Source organism: Lolium rigidum, chromosome 4 (assembly GCF_022539505.1).
Source record: "Lolium rigidum isolate FL_2022 chromosome 4, APGP_CSIRO_Lrig_0.1, whole genome shotgun sequence".
NCBI classification, from domain to species: domain Eukaryota; kingdom Viridiplantae; phylum Streptophyta; class Magnoliopsida; order Poales; family Poaceae; genus Lolium; species Lolium rigidum.
This window is the reverse complement of record NC_061511.1, coordinates 152,769,097-152,784,848: the sequence shown is the minus strand read 5'-3', so window position 1 is coordinate 152,784,848 and position 15,752 is coordinate 152,769,097. Positions and strand designations below refer to the sequence as shown.

General features: G+C 46.3%; 3 protein-coding genes and 1 long non-coding RNA gene across 8 annotated transcripts; all 4 read right to left on the bottom strand.

Moving 5' to 3' along the window:
• Positions 1-1,793: 1,793 nt before the first annotated feature.
• Positions 1,794-3,002, bottom strand: LOC124706038 (probable glutathione S-transferase GSTU6). Its single transcript, XM_047237704.1, has 3 exons — positions 2,511-3,002; positions 2,006-2,410; positions 1,794-1,873 (listed from the first exon to the last, which is right to left on the bottom strand). The coding sequence occupies exons 1-2, from the start codon at positions 2,832-2,834 to the stop codon at positions 2,024-2,026; spliced, it is 711 nt and encodes a 236-aa protein (XP_047093660.1). The 5' UTR covers positions 2,835-3,002; the 3' UTR covers positions 1,794-1,873; positions 2,006-2,023.
• A 1,900-nt stretch (positions 3,003-4,902) lies between these two features.
• LOC124706037 lies at positions 4,903-12,773 on the bottom strand. Of its 5 annotated transcripts, none has more exons than XR_007004239.1 (6): positions 12,658-12,773; positions 12,382-12,563; positions 6,759-6,976; positions 6,479-6,564; positions 6,050-6,250; positions 4,903-5,412 (listed from the first exon to the last, which is right to left on the bottom strand). It is a non-coding gene; the product is annotated as an uncharacterized LOC124706037 (long non-coding RNA). The 5 variants fall into 5 exon arrangements; XR_007004240.1 differs by lacking the exons at positions 12,382-12,563; positions 12,658-12,773 and adding an exon at positions 7,253-7,637 and having other exon boundaries at positions 4,903-4,941; positions 5,013-5,412; positions 6,759-7,158; XR_007004242.1 differs by lacking the exons at positions 12,382-12,563; positions 12,658-12,773 and adding exons at positions 7,060-7,158; positions 7,253-7,637 and having other exon boundaries at positions 6,759-6,820.
• On the bottom strand, positions 8,826-9,816 carry LOC124706036 (probable glutathione S-transferase GSTU6). Its single transcript, XM_047237702.1, has 2 exons — positions 9,440-9,816; positions 8,826-9,321 (listed from the first exon to the last, which is right to left on the bottom strand). Exons 1-2 carry the CDS (start codon positions 9,764-9,766, stop codon positions 8,938-8,940), a joined length of 711 nt encoding a protein of 236 aa, XP_047093658.1. The 5' UTR covers positions 9,767-9,816; the 3' UTR covers positions 8,826-8,937.
• A 1,458-nt stretch (positions 12,774-14,231) lies between the features above and the next one.
• On the bottom strand, positions 14,232-15,222 carry LOC124708882 (probable glutathione S-transferase GSTU6). Its single transcript, XM_047240519.1, has 2 exons — positions 14,846-15,222; positions 14,232-14,727 (listed from the first exon to the last, which is right to left on the bottom strand). The coding sequence occupies exons 1-2, from the start codon at positions 15,170-15,172 to the stop codon at positions 14,344-14,346; spliced, it is 711 nt and encodes a 236-aa protein (XP_047096475.1). The 5' UTR covers positions 15,173-15,222; the 3' UTR covers positions 14,232-14,343.
• Positions 15,223-15,752: the final 530 nt, after the last annotated feature.

Here is a 15,752-nt window from a genome sequence, read left to right as displayed (position 1 = left end):
CACGGAGAGCCGAACGGTGGTGGAGGAGGGTGGATGGCGGCGGAGCAGGGTGGGAGAGAGGAGAGAGAGACGAGGGGATTGGGGAGGACATCACGCGAGGGGATTGGAGGATGTGGAGCGAATGGGTAGGGTTTGGTTTGGGTCTCCAGTTTTGTCTCAGCACGCGAGTGGTCTGGCCGGGCGGGCTTTTACACGACCCATGGATAAAATGTGGGTTCGCGCGAGGGCCTCGCGCCCGGAACGGAACGGCCGGCTGAGATCGCGCCACGTCAGCTCGATCGGACGGCCCAAAATCCAAACGCCTGTGAGAGCCCCATGGGGGTGCAGCAATCATACCGTGGGATTCCAAACGTAACAGTAAGGCATTCCATGCACGAAGTCTCGGACCGATTAAATCCCTTCTAAACGTCACAGTCGGGGGTGAGGTTGCCATTACTAATGCAATGGTATCACTTTTGCGACGAACAATGCTATATAACGCGGGATATTGTTCAGAGAGGGGCCTATTACCGGCTAGAAATTATATGAGTCACCTAATCGAATTGGGTTTTAACTGCAAGAAATCTCTTGAAAGTATCACAGTACTTAAACCAGCAACCATACTTGATCCCACAAACTGAAATATATTTCATCTTACTATTGTCCACATCCTCTAGTTGCTCTCTAGTAAGAGGCAACAAATTTTGAAGAAGATACTTTAATCCTCGTTTTTAAGATCTCCTGTTCAGGATTGGTCTGCAGTAGTTTTTTTTTTCTTTTGCTAAAAGACTATTAACTCTGGCATTTTATTGCTCTCTAATTAAATCTAAGTTTGTCTCAATCATATCAAAAGAAGGTCCAATATCTTCCCCAACTAAATTTGCAAGGTCCATCAAAGTAGAATTACACGAATTAAGCACAGTAGGCATGTTTTCAGAAGTACCTTTCCCTTTTTTCCGGATTATTTCTCTTGTGAGATTCATGGAACTTTTATTGATTCTCTTTGTGTCCTGTTCATCTCCAAGTTAATTTTCCTCTTCCAAAACAGTTTGTTATAACACCCTGTGAGACATTGGGACTGAATTCCCCAGTTTTGTGCCAAAACTCATTGACTGAGAATTAGATGGTTCATCATGAACATATCATCATCAAGTAAACTGACTATATCTTCAGAGTTATGCATTGCTTCCTTATCGTTGTTAATGTCATTGTCTCCAGTCCCTTCTGTTGTATTGAGACCCCCATTCCCTGCAACATTCTTCAATTGTTAGAGGTTCTTGCCAACCTCCGCCCAGCTGCCCTCCCAGCTTGCACCGACTCCTGATACTGAATCACTCGAGTCCTGGCTGTTAACCAATAACCACCCAAAGAATGCATCCGAAGCCCAATCAGAAGAACTGGACAGCACTCCTTCAACTCACTTGGTGGAACATCTGGAAGGAGCGCAACAAAATGGATCATGTTGTTGTGGTACATGGTACACAAAACAAAATGTTTTAATTACCATGCACAATTAAACCAAGATCACTCTCAAGGTGTAGGTAACGAGGTTATACCCATGACGAATAGACCTGCACATATCTGAACTGCGGTCCTGTCTGGCTCCCTCCAATCTCCTTGTGATCTCAGCTAGTTTGGCTTTCTGAATTCTGATAATGTTTTTATTCCGTGTGTCTTCGCCATCGCTGTCACTGTGAGTCTGTGATCGCTTAGAGCCCAAAATCTCCCGCAAGTGCCATCATTGCTGGATGCTGGTTACGCCTAAGTATCACCGCTATGAAATTGAGTTGCAGTCCAGGCAATGGTCTGAAATGTGATGGAAGCAAAAAATATTGCCATGTCTTCAGGACTGGAGTTCAGTGTCATATATCATCACCGACGGGGGTTCAGTGTCCTACATCTTCAGCAAATTAATAGCTGGTGCTCCCAAATGAACAAATACATGAATTTAACTAGCTTAGACAGGATTGTTTTTTAGATGAAATACTGAATGGTTGCAATCTTGCTGATAGCCCTGGTTACGCACTTTGGCATAGAACTTTTGTCACGACAACAACTGGGCAACTGTAGAACCTGGTCGGTGAGACTGAAGCTTCTTCAGGTACTGCACCGCTGTGTCAACATCTGGCACCACCTCCTTCGCTGTATCAGTTTGTCCAAACCGCTTCACCCACGCGGCCAAGAGCGGAGCCTTGCCCTCTTCAATGACCACCACGCCGAACATCTTCTGCAGCGCCTCGAACCAGAACAACTGTGAGCCGAGCACGAGGTCGAGGTACCCGACGGAGTCGCCGGCGAAAAAAGCCTTCCCGTTCGAGCACTTGCCGAACGCCTCCTCCAGGTGGCCGATGGCGGTGAGCGTGTCCTCGACCTTCTCCGCCCTCTCCTCCTCCGTCGGCGCCCACATGATGCCTACCCAAGCAGGCAAGAGCTGCAGATAGAACACCACGAGTTTGCCACCGGGTTAGACTGAATTACCAGTCTACCATAGAAGAAAAGAAGTTGGGGGGCAAAACACATATGAAAAACACCTTGCTGTCGGCGTAGGCGGCCCAGAAGCGAGCATCGGCGCGCTCGTAGGGGTCGGCTGGGAGGATCGAGGGGCCCGTGGCTGCCCAGACCTCGTCGACGTAGTGCACGATGGCCAGCGACTCACAGACGGGCTTGCCGTCATGGATGAGCACCGGGACCTTCTTGTGCACCGGGTTGGACACGAGGAGGAGCTCGCCCTTGGTGAACAGGTCCTGCTCGATGTACTCGTAGCCGAGGCCTTTCAGCTGCAGCGCCATGCGCACACGGAGCACGAACGGGCTCACCGTCAAGCCGAGCAGCTTCAGGCCTCCTTCGCGTGCCATTCTTTCGTTCTCGATCTGTTTCTTCCTAGCTCTTATCTACTATTGTGCAAGAGATAGACACCTCGGCGTCTCGTTCTTGATGTTTACGTACCTGAGTGCGTCACCAGTGACGCAGTCTGGAATCGAGGTGTACACTAGCGAGTTAGTCCACCTTTATTCCACGAGGCGACATAGACACACTCCCTCTATGCCAAAATACAGTGCCTAGTATAATTTTTTCGGTTTTGCTATGTCTCAGTCTGAGATTTTCTTAAGTCTAAGACCATCTCTAGTCGCGTCCCCCAAACCGCGCCGGATTGAGCGTTTGGGGGACGTGTTTTGTTCGTGCCGCCTTTGGGGGACGTCGCTCCCCAGTCGCGTCCCCCAAACGCTGCTCCCAAACATTAAAAAGAATTTAAATAGATAGAATAAAACTCTTTACTAATATTCAAATCGGTTCAACATAAACAAAATATATATAAAACTTCGAAAAAACATAATTAAATTACATACAAATTATTTTAAACTACTACTTCTTCTTCGATGATGGCCCCGCCTCGTCGTCGTCGTCACGGTGGCGCTTCCCTGCTCGTCACCTCTTCCGAAGAGGCGGTGTCGGCCGACGCGTCGGAGTCCTCCTCGTTGTCGCCGGTGCTCGCGGGCCGCGCCTTGGCCTTGGCGGTATTGGCCTTCGCGTCCGCCTCCGCCTTCGCACGGCCACCGCCGCCTCCTCCGATGACCCTTCTTCCTCCGCGTCCTCCTCCACGCCCAGCCATTCCTCCGCGCTGTCAAGTGGCGGGAGGGAATCGTCGTCGCTGCTGGGCGTCGGAGCTTTCTCCCACCAATGGCGCCATCCAGCAGGCTTTCCCTCGTTGGAGGTGTCGGGCGGAAGCTCGGAGATGTAGCTCATCGTCGTTGGAGGTGTCGGATGCGGCCGGTGAAGATCCAATAGCGCCGACGTACGGGTCTTATTGAGCGCGGATGATCGGCGGCGCAGAAGTCGAAAAGACCAGCGGTTGCTCTTCCAAGGAGTCCCGACTCCATTCCGGCGGTTGCCGCGTCGTCGACGCGGTTGCCAATGCGACGGTTCCGCTTCCCGACAATCGCACCGTCGCTACGTAGGCGGGGGCTGAGCTTCCGAGCCGGCGACGCGTCGGGCCCGCGTCGGTTCGCCTCGCTTTCGTTGTGTCCGGCGTGCCCGGTGCGTCCCTCGTGGGACGGGGACGGGCTCGGGCGCCGGACACCGTATGGGGGCGCGCCGGACAAAAATGGGCTTTGGGGGACGCGGCTGGAACGCATTTTTGGCCCGGCGCGCCCCAAATCCCTTTGGGAGACGCTTTGGGGGACGCGGCTGGAGATGCTCTAAGTCACTTACAAAAAAGTGCTTGAGTTGCACTTTTCTGTTAAAAAAGTGCAATTGCACTTTTCTGCCAGAAATGTGCAACTGGACCGAGTTGCACTTTTCTTCAAACTGCAGTTGCACTTTTCTGAGGTGACTGAGACTTAAGAAAATCTCAGTGAACTTAGACATAGACACACCCGTCTAAGTCAAACCGTGTGAACTTTGATTAATTTTGTACCAAAAAACATTAACATCTAGAGTATCAAATCAATGCCATTTGATATTTTGATTCATCATAAATATGTTTTAATATAGTACTAGGAAGTTTACGGCGCGGCGACACGCCGCACCCGTAAATAATAATCTATGTTACAAATAGAGACACTGCACATACATCTACACACAAGTGCGAAGATGGTTAGCTGGTGCTAATAATTTGCAATAGAGCTAATTATATTGGGAATTGTCCAACATAAGCAATGGATGCAGTACTATAGCATTTCCTATGGCAGGTGGCCACCAAATAGCTATATCGAAGAAGCAATTATGCTAGTTTACTTAGTTGGAACACTTTTTTTTTGTTTCTTTCAGGTTAGCTTGATCTGTTGCTGGAGATGAGATATTGGTGTTTCACGCATGGAGGAAATTCCAGAATTAGTGTTTTTATGCTTGTTGGGAAACTGCTTTTATTTACCTGAAGTTCATTCTAAAATTTGACCTGGCAGCGTCCAATGACCTACTTAGGCGGGAACAATTCGTAATGGCTTTCTATGCTCATTGTTTCCACTGCAGAGAGTGAATGGAAAGTGAATTGGTAGTTCTACTGTCATCAGTATGGAACTAATGTTGGGATGTACCTTTTCTTGGCTAGTGCAGCAACTGCTTCTGAATTCTCTCTATTCATGTTCTTGAACAATTCTCAATTCTCTCTCTCTCTCTCTCTCTCAAGCTCTGAAGCTCTCTCTACCTCTGTAGCATGGCTTGTCGCGCCCTGTCAGTTTGTGCAATAACTGACGCGGCTTTAGTGCACAACGCAAAATATAGATGGTATTTGTGTCCTTATTCGCGACTCTCGAGTCTTGATGCTTCAATGCCAGGCTTGGTAGCTCCCCTACAGTGCGTCCACTCGGGAGCTTAACAGACAATGGCTGCAATCTGATCTGCCTCAGACTGTTGTTGAATTGATCCGTAATTGGCGGTTGAGTAAATTCCGCTACGGCCTGCCCGTTATCCTCGAATCGACCTACGATCCCACATCTGCAAGACAACAGTACAATGATCCTTATGATGATGCAAATAGATAAGAAAAGGAATGCACACTGCATCGTAAGCAGTACACACTGATAAGATCCGATAGAAATCCATGTACGCATTCTCGAGTATAGGGGATGAGGCAAATTCAGAACCAGAAAAAGTAAAATTATAAAATATTGTATTGATGAAAATTAGTGTAGCATTTTACTTTTTTCTACATGCATCAATATTTTACAGAGAAAGTTCAAAAGAACATTAGATCGGGCGGTAATCAGAGACCCGCTTGAAAAGAAAAAATTGCAATACATGTTTACCAATAAGTCCAAACCTAACAATTCTATGCAGTCAATGGAAATCAAAATTAGCCAAGTATATGCATCATCAAACTGATCATCTTACATGTTTGTTGTACACGCAAAACTCCAGTACAACTAAAGCACAACTTATAATAAATTTACCATGTTCATGCAAAATCACACCAATTAGCAGGGATTAATTCAAATAAAACCAGTGAAGAATGTAGAGTCCCTAAATGAAACATGGACCTAAATGGTGAACTTCTTTGGCTAGGTTGCTTGATCAGTTATGCATCTATGATAAAATCCATTTATCTAATAGATGCATAAGAACAGGTACGCACCGACAACCAAAAAGTTGCAGGAAATAGAGCTCTTATTCCTGTCTCAAAGCTGTCAAACAAAGAGTCATGTAAGATTTTTTCCTTCTAACCGGAAGGAAAATAATAATACATTGACAACACAAACAATCTGTCGGCCACCGAAAGGAAATCTCTTTCCATTGAGCGTTTGTATTATCTATAAATCTTCTCCCTTTCTCAAAGCTGTCAAACAAAGAGTCATATAAGATTTTTTTCCTTCTAACCGGAAGGAAAATAATAACACATTGATAACACAAACAATCTGTCGGCCACCAAAAGGAAATCTCTTTCCATTGAGCGTTTGTGTTATCTATAAATCTTCTCTAAAAGGTAAACAGTGTACTACGCAAATATATATATACTAATGAAAGAGAGTATGTAAAGAGACAACAAAAAAAGAGAAAGAGCTACCTAAATCCTTGTATCCGGACCTGTAGGCCATCGATACTCTTGTATTCGGTCGGTAGAAGACCTTATGGATCAAATCAAGGATTATCCTGCATGTGTACAAACACGGTTGAGTTCCTTTGAGTAAACAATTCTGCAGAGCTAGAAATCCTGTGTGTTGCAGCATCTCTGTTATTTTAAGTCTTAAACGGAGGCAGCAGAGCATCTAAACTGTCCAGCATAGAGGCATATTACATGTATCACAATAATACTTCATCAGACAGACAGAAAACAAATAGCACACCTGAATCTGCATTCAATCATCCTTTCAATTAACCGAGTGTAGATGAACTATAACAGAAGCTGCTGCACAGCATAACAAATGCCACGAGTTATAAGGGTCAGCAAAGATGGTCACTCTGAGAAATTTCAGAAACCTGAAACAAAAAAGAGTGAATCACAGCTGTAGAAGGAAAAAACTTTCAGCCATTCTCTGTGCAAGACTGAAACTATCACGTGCACCTAGAAACACAAGAATCGTGTAGATTCCTAGCAATCCACGCTTGAAATTTAATTGGAAGACTGAAACTATGCCTAACGTGCACCTAGAAACGTTCAGTCATTCTCTTTGCAAGTCGAAAACATGCTCCGATTCCTACAGCAAAGCAGGACTGAATTCAGTTTTTTGTCCTCTCCATGAAATTCTGCAGTAGGCGATTTCAGAGGAAGAAAGTTGGAATTCTCATTTGACATAGGAACAAACCAAACCAAAGTTGAATCAGCCAAACACAGACATACCTCAAGGGCGTGCTCGTATCAACGGCAGCGGCTGAGATCTCGGGCAATGCGGTGGAGCTCTGGGCGGCTCTCACCAGTACACTTCTGAAGCGCCTCCGTCGCGCTGCGCATCATTGGCGCAGCCAGAAGACACGGCTCCGCAGGTCGTCCTCCTCGCCTACGATTATGACTGCTTCGCTAATATCATCCAGCGATGCCCAGGGTAGCAGCGGCAGGGAACGGTGTCTCCCCCCAGGCACCCACCCTCGTTGTCCCTGCTGACAACCATGAGCTCCTGAACGCCGGATGCCGCGGCCGCCAAGAAGGAATAGCAGCGAGGTTCAAGAGGAAGGGGCAAAGAGGAAGAATCTGCCGCGGCGCGGCAGCACCGCGCCTGACTTCTTCGGCGGCCGCCGCTGGACGCGGACGTCGGCGACCACGCCAGCTGCATCTCGCCAGCAGCTTTCCCCGGGCAAGCTCTGGTTGAGCTCAACGCCGGCCGCCGTTCCCTGCCGCCCAAGCAGGTCGGCCTGTCCCACTGCCTCTTGACGCTAGACCTTACAGGAGGGAGAATTCACGAGGGGAGAGATAGAGGCAAACGGCGTTTGGCCGACCAACATGTCAACGTGGAAACGTGCGGTACATCATCTCTTTGACCAAAGCCAGGCATCGCTAATGTGGAGTAAAAAACATCGACGCGTGAAGATTTTATTGGACGAAAAGCTACCATGAACAGTGTCCAAAACTCCAAAACGCTGAGATTTCAGCAGATGGGTTCAACTTGTCAAATCCTAGGTTTGGTCAAGATTTAAACAAGTTTAAAACATGAAAATGAAAAGAGAACCTTGTATCTTCTTAGTCACTCTACAATGAAGTTTTTGGGAGGGTGTTTGAAATTTCCATGTTTGAAACCCAAAACCACTTCTCTTCATGGTAGACTTCATAAGACAGATTTTAGGGGTTAGGGGGTAGATACATGGTTTGTCTAGTTTGAATATGTCTAGACCTTGTTTATCAAATTGAATACTTACTACATGACAAAAGAAGACTATGTACTTTGGTTTTTTATTTTCTGTTTTTTTTTATTTTATGCCCATTTGAATCTTGGTCAAATCCTAGGTTTGACCATGATTTAAACAAGTTTAAAACATGAATATGAAAAATTAAGCATCTATCATTCTTAAGTCACTCCAAAATGTAACTCTTGGGAGGGTTTTTGAAATTTCCATGTTTGAAACCAAAAACCACTTCTCTTCATGCTTGACTTTCATAAAATCGACCGAGTTTAGGGTTAGGGGTAGATACATGATTTGTCTGGTTTGAATATGTCCAAACCTTGTTTATCAACTTGAATGCTTACTATATGATATAAGAAGACTATATGCTTTTAAAATTCAAACATATGGTAAGCATTCTTATGTCATATAGTAATAGTATACATTTGATATTGGAGATATCTATAATTTCTCAGTAAACTTTGTCAAAATTAGTGGAGTTTTACTTTCGTACAAACTAATGCGCACTATATTATTTAAGGCAAGGAGGCCTGAATTATATATTAAGCATTTTCAGTCGACCTCGTGGTTCCTTCTACTGTAGTACAAAATGTTGACATATCCATCTTTTATTACACGAAGAACATGTTCTGAAGTACATATCTGATTTGCCACGTAATTCAACGATGAAAAGAGTACAACCGAATCATGTTAGCTGGCATTGGCAACCGGAGCGGAGCATAAACTAGCCATGAGCTTCTTGGCGAACTCCACCGCCTTGTCCGCGTCCGGCACAACCTCCCTCGCCGCCTCGGTACCTCCGAAACGCTCCGCCCAGGCGGCCAGGAGAGGAGTCTTGCCGGCGGCAACGAATGTCACGCCGAATAACCTGCGCAGCGCCTCGAACCATAACAAGTTGCATCCAACCACAAGGTCGAGGAACCCGATGGAGTCGCCGGCGAAGAAAGGCTTCCCGTTGGAGCATTGGGCCAAGGCCACCTCCAGCAGCTCGACCACGGCAAGCGTTTCTTTCACCTTCTCTGCCCTTTCTTCCTGAGTCTTCGCCTTGAGAATGCCTAGCCAGGCAGGGAACAACTGCATGGCAAGAAGAGTAACCATGACTCTCTGGAGCGTGAGAAAACCATAACTCCGGCAGATCAAATGGAATCCGCAAAGTGGAGGAGAAAAAGCGTGAGAAAATAAACGCACGCACCTTGTCGTCGACGTAGGCGGCCCAGAAGCGAGCGGTGGCGCGGTCATAGGGGTCGGAGGGGAGGATGGAGGAGCCGTTGGTTCCAGGCCAGACCTCGTCGATGTACTGCACGATGATCTGGGACTCGCAGAGCGGCACGCCGTTGTGGATGAGCACGGGCACCTTCTTGTACACGGGGTTGTACTTGAGGAGGAGCTCGCCCTTGTCGATGACGTCCTGCTCGATGTACTCGTAGCTCACGCCCTTCATGTGCAGCGCCATGCGGACGCGGACCACGAATGGGCTCACCAGCAAGCCCAGCAGCTTCAGATCTCCTTCACCCGCCATTGTTTTGCTCTCCTAGCTCTCTGTGTGCTACTCTCTCTCTCTCTCTCTCTCTCTCTCTCTCTCTCTCTCTCTTTGCTCGGTTGCCCTGGGTATGGATCGTTCTGCCCGACGTCTATATATACAAGTGAATGGTCAACGGTTGTTGAGAAAAGGGACTAGTAATCGATTATCAGTGTGTACTCCTTTTATGGGCAACAAAATTGCTGCTGCTACTTCCAAAAAAAGATCTGTTCAATATACTACTGACGTGGAGATGCAGCATCCACTAAACTAGAGCGGCACATATTTTCACACCGTATCTCCAGGATATATTATTCAGTCCATAATCATCGTCAATTATTCGTGGGAAATCAGATCTGTCGGTGGACGACGTACTGATTAGAGGCCTCTAGGAAGATCAATAATCATCTGATGCTCTTTCGTTTGTGTGAAGGTGCTTTTTTCGGCTAATAAATCATGCATTATCTTCTGTCCATAGCAAAGGTTGGGGAAAATCCCTTTCATTGAAGCAACTCTGCAAAAAAAAAAAACGGAAGTAACGGACACGAGTATCACGCGCCGCTGAAGGCCGAGCCGCCTGTCATCATATAGCTTACAAGTTTTTTTTTCTGAGAAAACACAATACAAATGCAGATGTTTACATACACGCTCATACATTTACCCCTATGACCACCTTCTTCGGAAGACTGAACCAGCGGATCGGATCTTGAAATTGATGAAGTCACCACAAGCGCCTCGCTGTTGACGGGAACGCTCGCCTCCCACTAAAAGAATACTCCGCCGTTATGAGACGTACAGAAGTCAAACCCAAGGTTTGAACTCTAGAGGGCTGGAGGTACAACCACCATCCTAACAAACCAACCTCACGTTGGTTCTCTATAGCTTACAAGTTGGATTGTTATTTTCAATGGACTACACAGTCTCCACGTACCAGAAACAGGCCACATGTACCAAATGCTCTAGTGTAGTGTGAGTTAGTAAGCCACGATGTTACTGTAATTATCTTGACTAAAATAATTATGTTGCTAATATTGAAATTGAAAGCAAAATGCAATTTAAAAATCTCAACATAGTTCACATACAGAGGCCTTAACATATATGACGTCACCACCCATACATCCAAATCTCAACTAAGTTCACATGCATAGAGCACTTATAACATAGTTCACCATTTATAGCATGAATAGATTATTACTTTATTATATGGCCGCCACGTGAACAACTAATAATTGTTGATGAAATCAATGACAAACACCACATTGAGTTTCATGCGCGCTATTGGTCTAGTAGTCAATAGCAGAGCTTTTCCAATCGTCTTTAGATGTAAGCTACTGATGAAGTCCCTCCATCCCTCGATAAGGAACATCACGCGGCCATCTTGCTCCATTTGGTAACCAATGTTGGTGATGGCACCGGTTGCTCCAACACGTACTCCAACTACGCCTTTAGTAAGGATGCCAAGGTACCCACTATTGTGGTAATTTCTAGTATGCCAGCAGAAAAAAGCAATGTAAAACGAGAGCTTCCACCACAAGATATTTATGCATGCACACAACAACAAAAAGGAAGAAAACATACAAATTGAAAGAAACATACCAAAGTGTTTCTGTTGACACTCATGCTTGACAGTCGGGTCTCAAATGGCACCCCGGTGCAGGCATTGAGTGGCGGTAGAATTTACAAAAGATGGTATTGCTAGGGATCGGTAAGGTTGCATCTTTGAGCGAACAGGGTAGCTGCCAAGCGACATCATCATCATTATCCTCATTACCACCAAAGTTGAGATAGACAATGTTAATCCTTGGCACTTGAGCTATCAAGTTGAAGTGTATCATCTCTCCTTCAGTGAGATTCTTTCTCTCTAATGAACTGCCTCCATCCTTGGCCACGCGGAAGGGTCCTTGTCGACTTTTTCTTTATTTTGATGTTGTATGTGTCTCCATGAGTCTAGAAGGACGCACTCCCTCCAAGAAAGTCATTGAAATGTGACCTTACGATTCCACGTAAGAATCTAAGCACAAATCAGAAAAATAAACAAACATTAGATAATGCAAGAACAATATACATTTCATCTAATAAGTGTGGAAGTGCATGCACAATAGTTTGTTACTTACCACTTTATTTGCAAAACCATCAAAAAGATACACACCCAAGGATGCGTCCGTCGACAAGCTCGATGCACATCTAGTATGGCAGACATAACAAGACGACACCATATCCTATTAAGATAATAAAACTAAACATTTCAAACACTAACAATGCACTTATTATTTAAGACTAGAAGATTTGCACTATACGAACATTTTCCAAATTAAAACATAAATAGTACATCTAGTAGTACATCTAGAGACCGGTGTGCATAACTGATATAAAATCAGTCGGACTAGATACTATCGAGGATATCAGCGCGGATGGTAGGCTACTCCTCGTGCGTGCGAGAGGGGGGGGGCACGCTAGCTAGAAATTTTAACTAAAAATTAAAAAGTGGAGGCTTAGGGCTCACTGCAATCGGCGGAATGGCGACCTCGAATTGGCGATGGGCCACCTCGAATCAGCGGCGAACCAGCGGCGGGCAACGAGTGGGGGATAGTGGCGTAGCGGAGAGTGACGTGCACCTAGAAACACAAGAATCGTGTAGATTCCTAGCAATCCACGCTTGAAATTTAATTGGAAGACTGAAACTATGCCTAACGTGCACCTAGAAACGTTCAGTCATTCTCTTTGCAAGTCGAAAACATGCTCCGATTCCTACAGCAAAGCAGGACTGAATTCAGTTTTTTGTCCTCTCCATGAAATTCTGCAGTAGGCGATTTCAGAGGAAGAAAGTTGGAATTCTCATTTGACATAGGAACAAACCAAACCAAAGTTGAATCAGCCAAACACAGACATACCTCAAGGGCGTGCTCGTATCAACGGCAGCGGCTGAGATCTCGGGCAATGCGGTGGAGCTCTGGGCGGCTCTCACCAGTACACTTCTGAAGCGCCTCCGTCGCGCTGCGCATCATTGGCGCAGCCAGAAGACATGGCTCCGCAGGTCGTCCTCCTCGCCTACGATTATGACTGCTTCGCTAATATCATCCAGCGATGCCCAGGGTAGCAGCGGCAGGGAACGGTGTCTCCCCCCAGGCACCCACCCTCGTTGTCCCTGCTGACAACCATGAGCTCCTGAACGCCGGATGCCGCGGCCGCCAAGAAGGAATAGCAGCGAGGTTCAAGAGGAAGGGGCAAAGAGGAAGAATCTGCCGCGGCGCGGCAGCACCGCGCCTGACTTCTTCGGCGGTCGCCGCTGGACGCGGACGTCGGCGACCACGCCAGCTGCATCTCGCCAGCAGCTTTCCCCGGGCAAGCTCTGGTTGAGCTCAACGCCGGCCGCCGTTCCCTGCCGCCCAAGCAGGTCGGCCTGTCCCACTGCCTCTTGACGCTAGACCTTACGGGAGGGAGAATTCACGAGGGGAGAGATAGAGGCAAACGGCGTTTGGCCGACCAACATGTCAACGTGGAAACGTGCGGTACATCATCTCTTTGACCAAAGCCAGGCATCGCTAATGTGGAGTAAAAAACATCGACGCGTGAAGATTTTATTGGACGAAAAGCTACCATGAACAGTGTCCAAAACTCCAAAACGCTGAGATTTCAGCAGATGGGTTCAACTTGTCAAATCCTAGGTTTGGTCAAGATTTAAACAAGTTTAAAACATGAAAATGAAAAGAGAACCTTGTATCTTCTTAGTCACTCTACAATGAAGTTTTTGGGAGGGTGTTTGAAATTTCCATGTTTGAAACCCAAAACCACTTCTCTTCATGGTAGACTTCATAAGACAGATTTTAGGGGTTAGGGGGTAGATACATGGTTTGTCTAGTTTGAATATGTCTAGACCTTGTTTATCAAATTGAATACTTACTACATGACAAAAGAAGACTATGTACTTTGGTTTTTTATTTTCTGTTTTTTTTTATTTTATGCCCATTTGAATCTTGGTCAAATCCTAGGTTTGACCATGATTTAAACAAGTTTAAAACATGAATATGAAAAATTAAGCATCTATCATTCTTAAGTCACTCCAAAATGTAACTCTTGGGAGGGTTTTTGAAATTTCCATGTTTGAAACCAAAAACCACTTCTCTTCATGCTTGACTTTCATAAAATCGACCGAAGTTTAGGGTTAGGGGTAGATACATGATTTGTCTGGTTTGAATATGTCCAAACCTTGTTTATCAACTTGAATGCTTACTATATGATATAAGAAGACTATATGCTTTTAAAATTCAAACATATGGTAAGCATTCTTATGTCATATAGTAATAGTATACATTTGATATTGGAGATATCTATAATTTCTCAGTAAACTTTGTCAAAATTAGTGGAGTTTTACTTTCGTACAAACTAATGCGCACTATATTATTTAAGGCAAGGAGGCCCGAATTATATATTAAGCATTTTCAGTCGACCTCGTGGTTCCTTCTACTGTAGTACAAAATGTTGACATATCCATCTTTTATTACACGAAGAACATGTTCTGAAGTACATATCTGATTTGCCACGTAATTCAACGATGAAAAGAGTACAACCGAATCATGTTAGCTGGCATTGGCAACCGGAGCGGAGCATAAACTAGCCATGAGCTTCTTGGCGAACTCCACCGCCTTGTCCGCGTCCGGCACAACCTCCCTCGCCGCCTCGGTACCTCCGAAACGCTCCGCCCAGGCGGCCAGGAGAGGAGTCTTGCCGGCGGCAACGAATGTCACGCCGAATAACCTGCGCAGCGCCTCGAACCATAACAAGTTGCATCCAACCACAAGGTCGAGGAACCCGATGGAGTCGCCGGCGAAGAAAGGCTTCCCGTTGGAGCATTGGGCCAAGGCCACCTCCAGCAGCTCGACCACGGCAAGCGTTTCTTTCACCTTCTCTGCCCTTTCTTCCTGAGTCTTCGCCTTGAGAATGCCTAGCCAGGCAGGGAACAACTGCATGGCAAGAAGAGTAACCATGACTCTCTGGAGCGTGAGAAAACCATAACTCCGGCAGATCAAATGGAATCCGCAAAGTGGAGGAGAAAAAGCGTGAGAAAATAAACGCACGCACCTTGTCGTCGACGTAGGCGGCCCAGAAGCGAGCGGTGGCGCGGTCATAGGGGTCGGAGGGGAGGATGGAGGAGCCGTTGGTTCCAGGCCAGACCTCGTCGATGTACTGCACGATGATCTGGGACTCGCAGAGCGGCACGCCGTTGTGGATGAGCACGGGCACCTTCTTGTACACGGGGTTGTACTTGAGGAGGAGCTCGCCCTTGTCGATGACGTCCTGCTCGATGTACTCGTAGCTCACGCCCTTCATGTGCAGCGCCATGCGGACGCGGACCACGAATGGGCTCACCAGCAAGCCCAGCAGCTTCAGATCTCCTTCACCCGCCATTGTTTTGCTCTCCTAGCTCTCTGTGTGCTACTCTCTCTCTCTCTCTCTCTCTCTCTCTCTCTCTCTCTCTCTTTGCTCGGTTGCCCTGGGTATGGATCGTTCTGCCCGACGTCTATATATACAAGTGAATGGTCAACGGTTGTTGAGAAAAGGGACTAGTAATCGATTATCAGTGTGTACTCCTTTTATGGGCAACAAAATTGCTGCTGCTACTTCCAAAAAAAGATCTGTTCAATATACTACTGACGTGGAGATGCAGCATCCACTAAACTAGAGCGGCACATATTTTCACACCGTATCTCCAGGATATATTATTCAGTCCATAATCATCGTCAATTATTCGTGGGAAATCAGATCTGTCGGTGGACGACGTACTGATTAGAGGCCTCTAGGAAGATCAATAATCATCTGATGCTCTTTCGTTTGTGTGAAGGTGCTTTTTTCGGCTAATAAATCATGCATTATCTTCTGTCCATAGCAAAGGTTGGGGAAAATCCCTTTCATTGAAGCAACTCTGCAAAAAAAAACGGAAGTAACGGACACGAGTATCACGCGCCGCTGAAGGCCGAGCCGCCTGTCA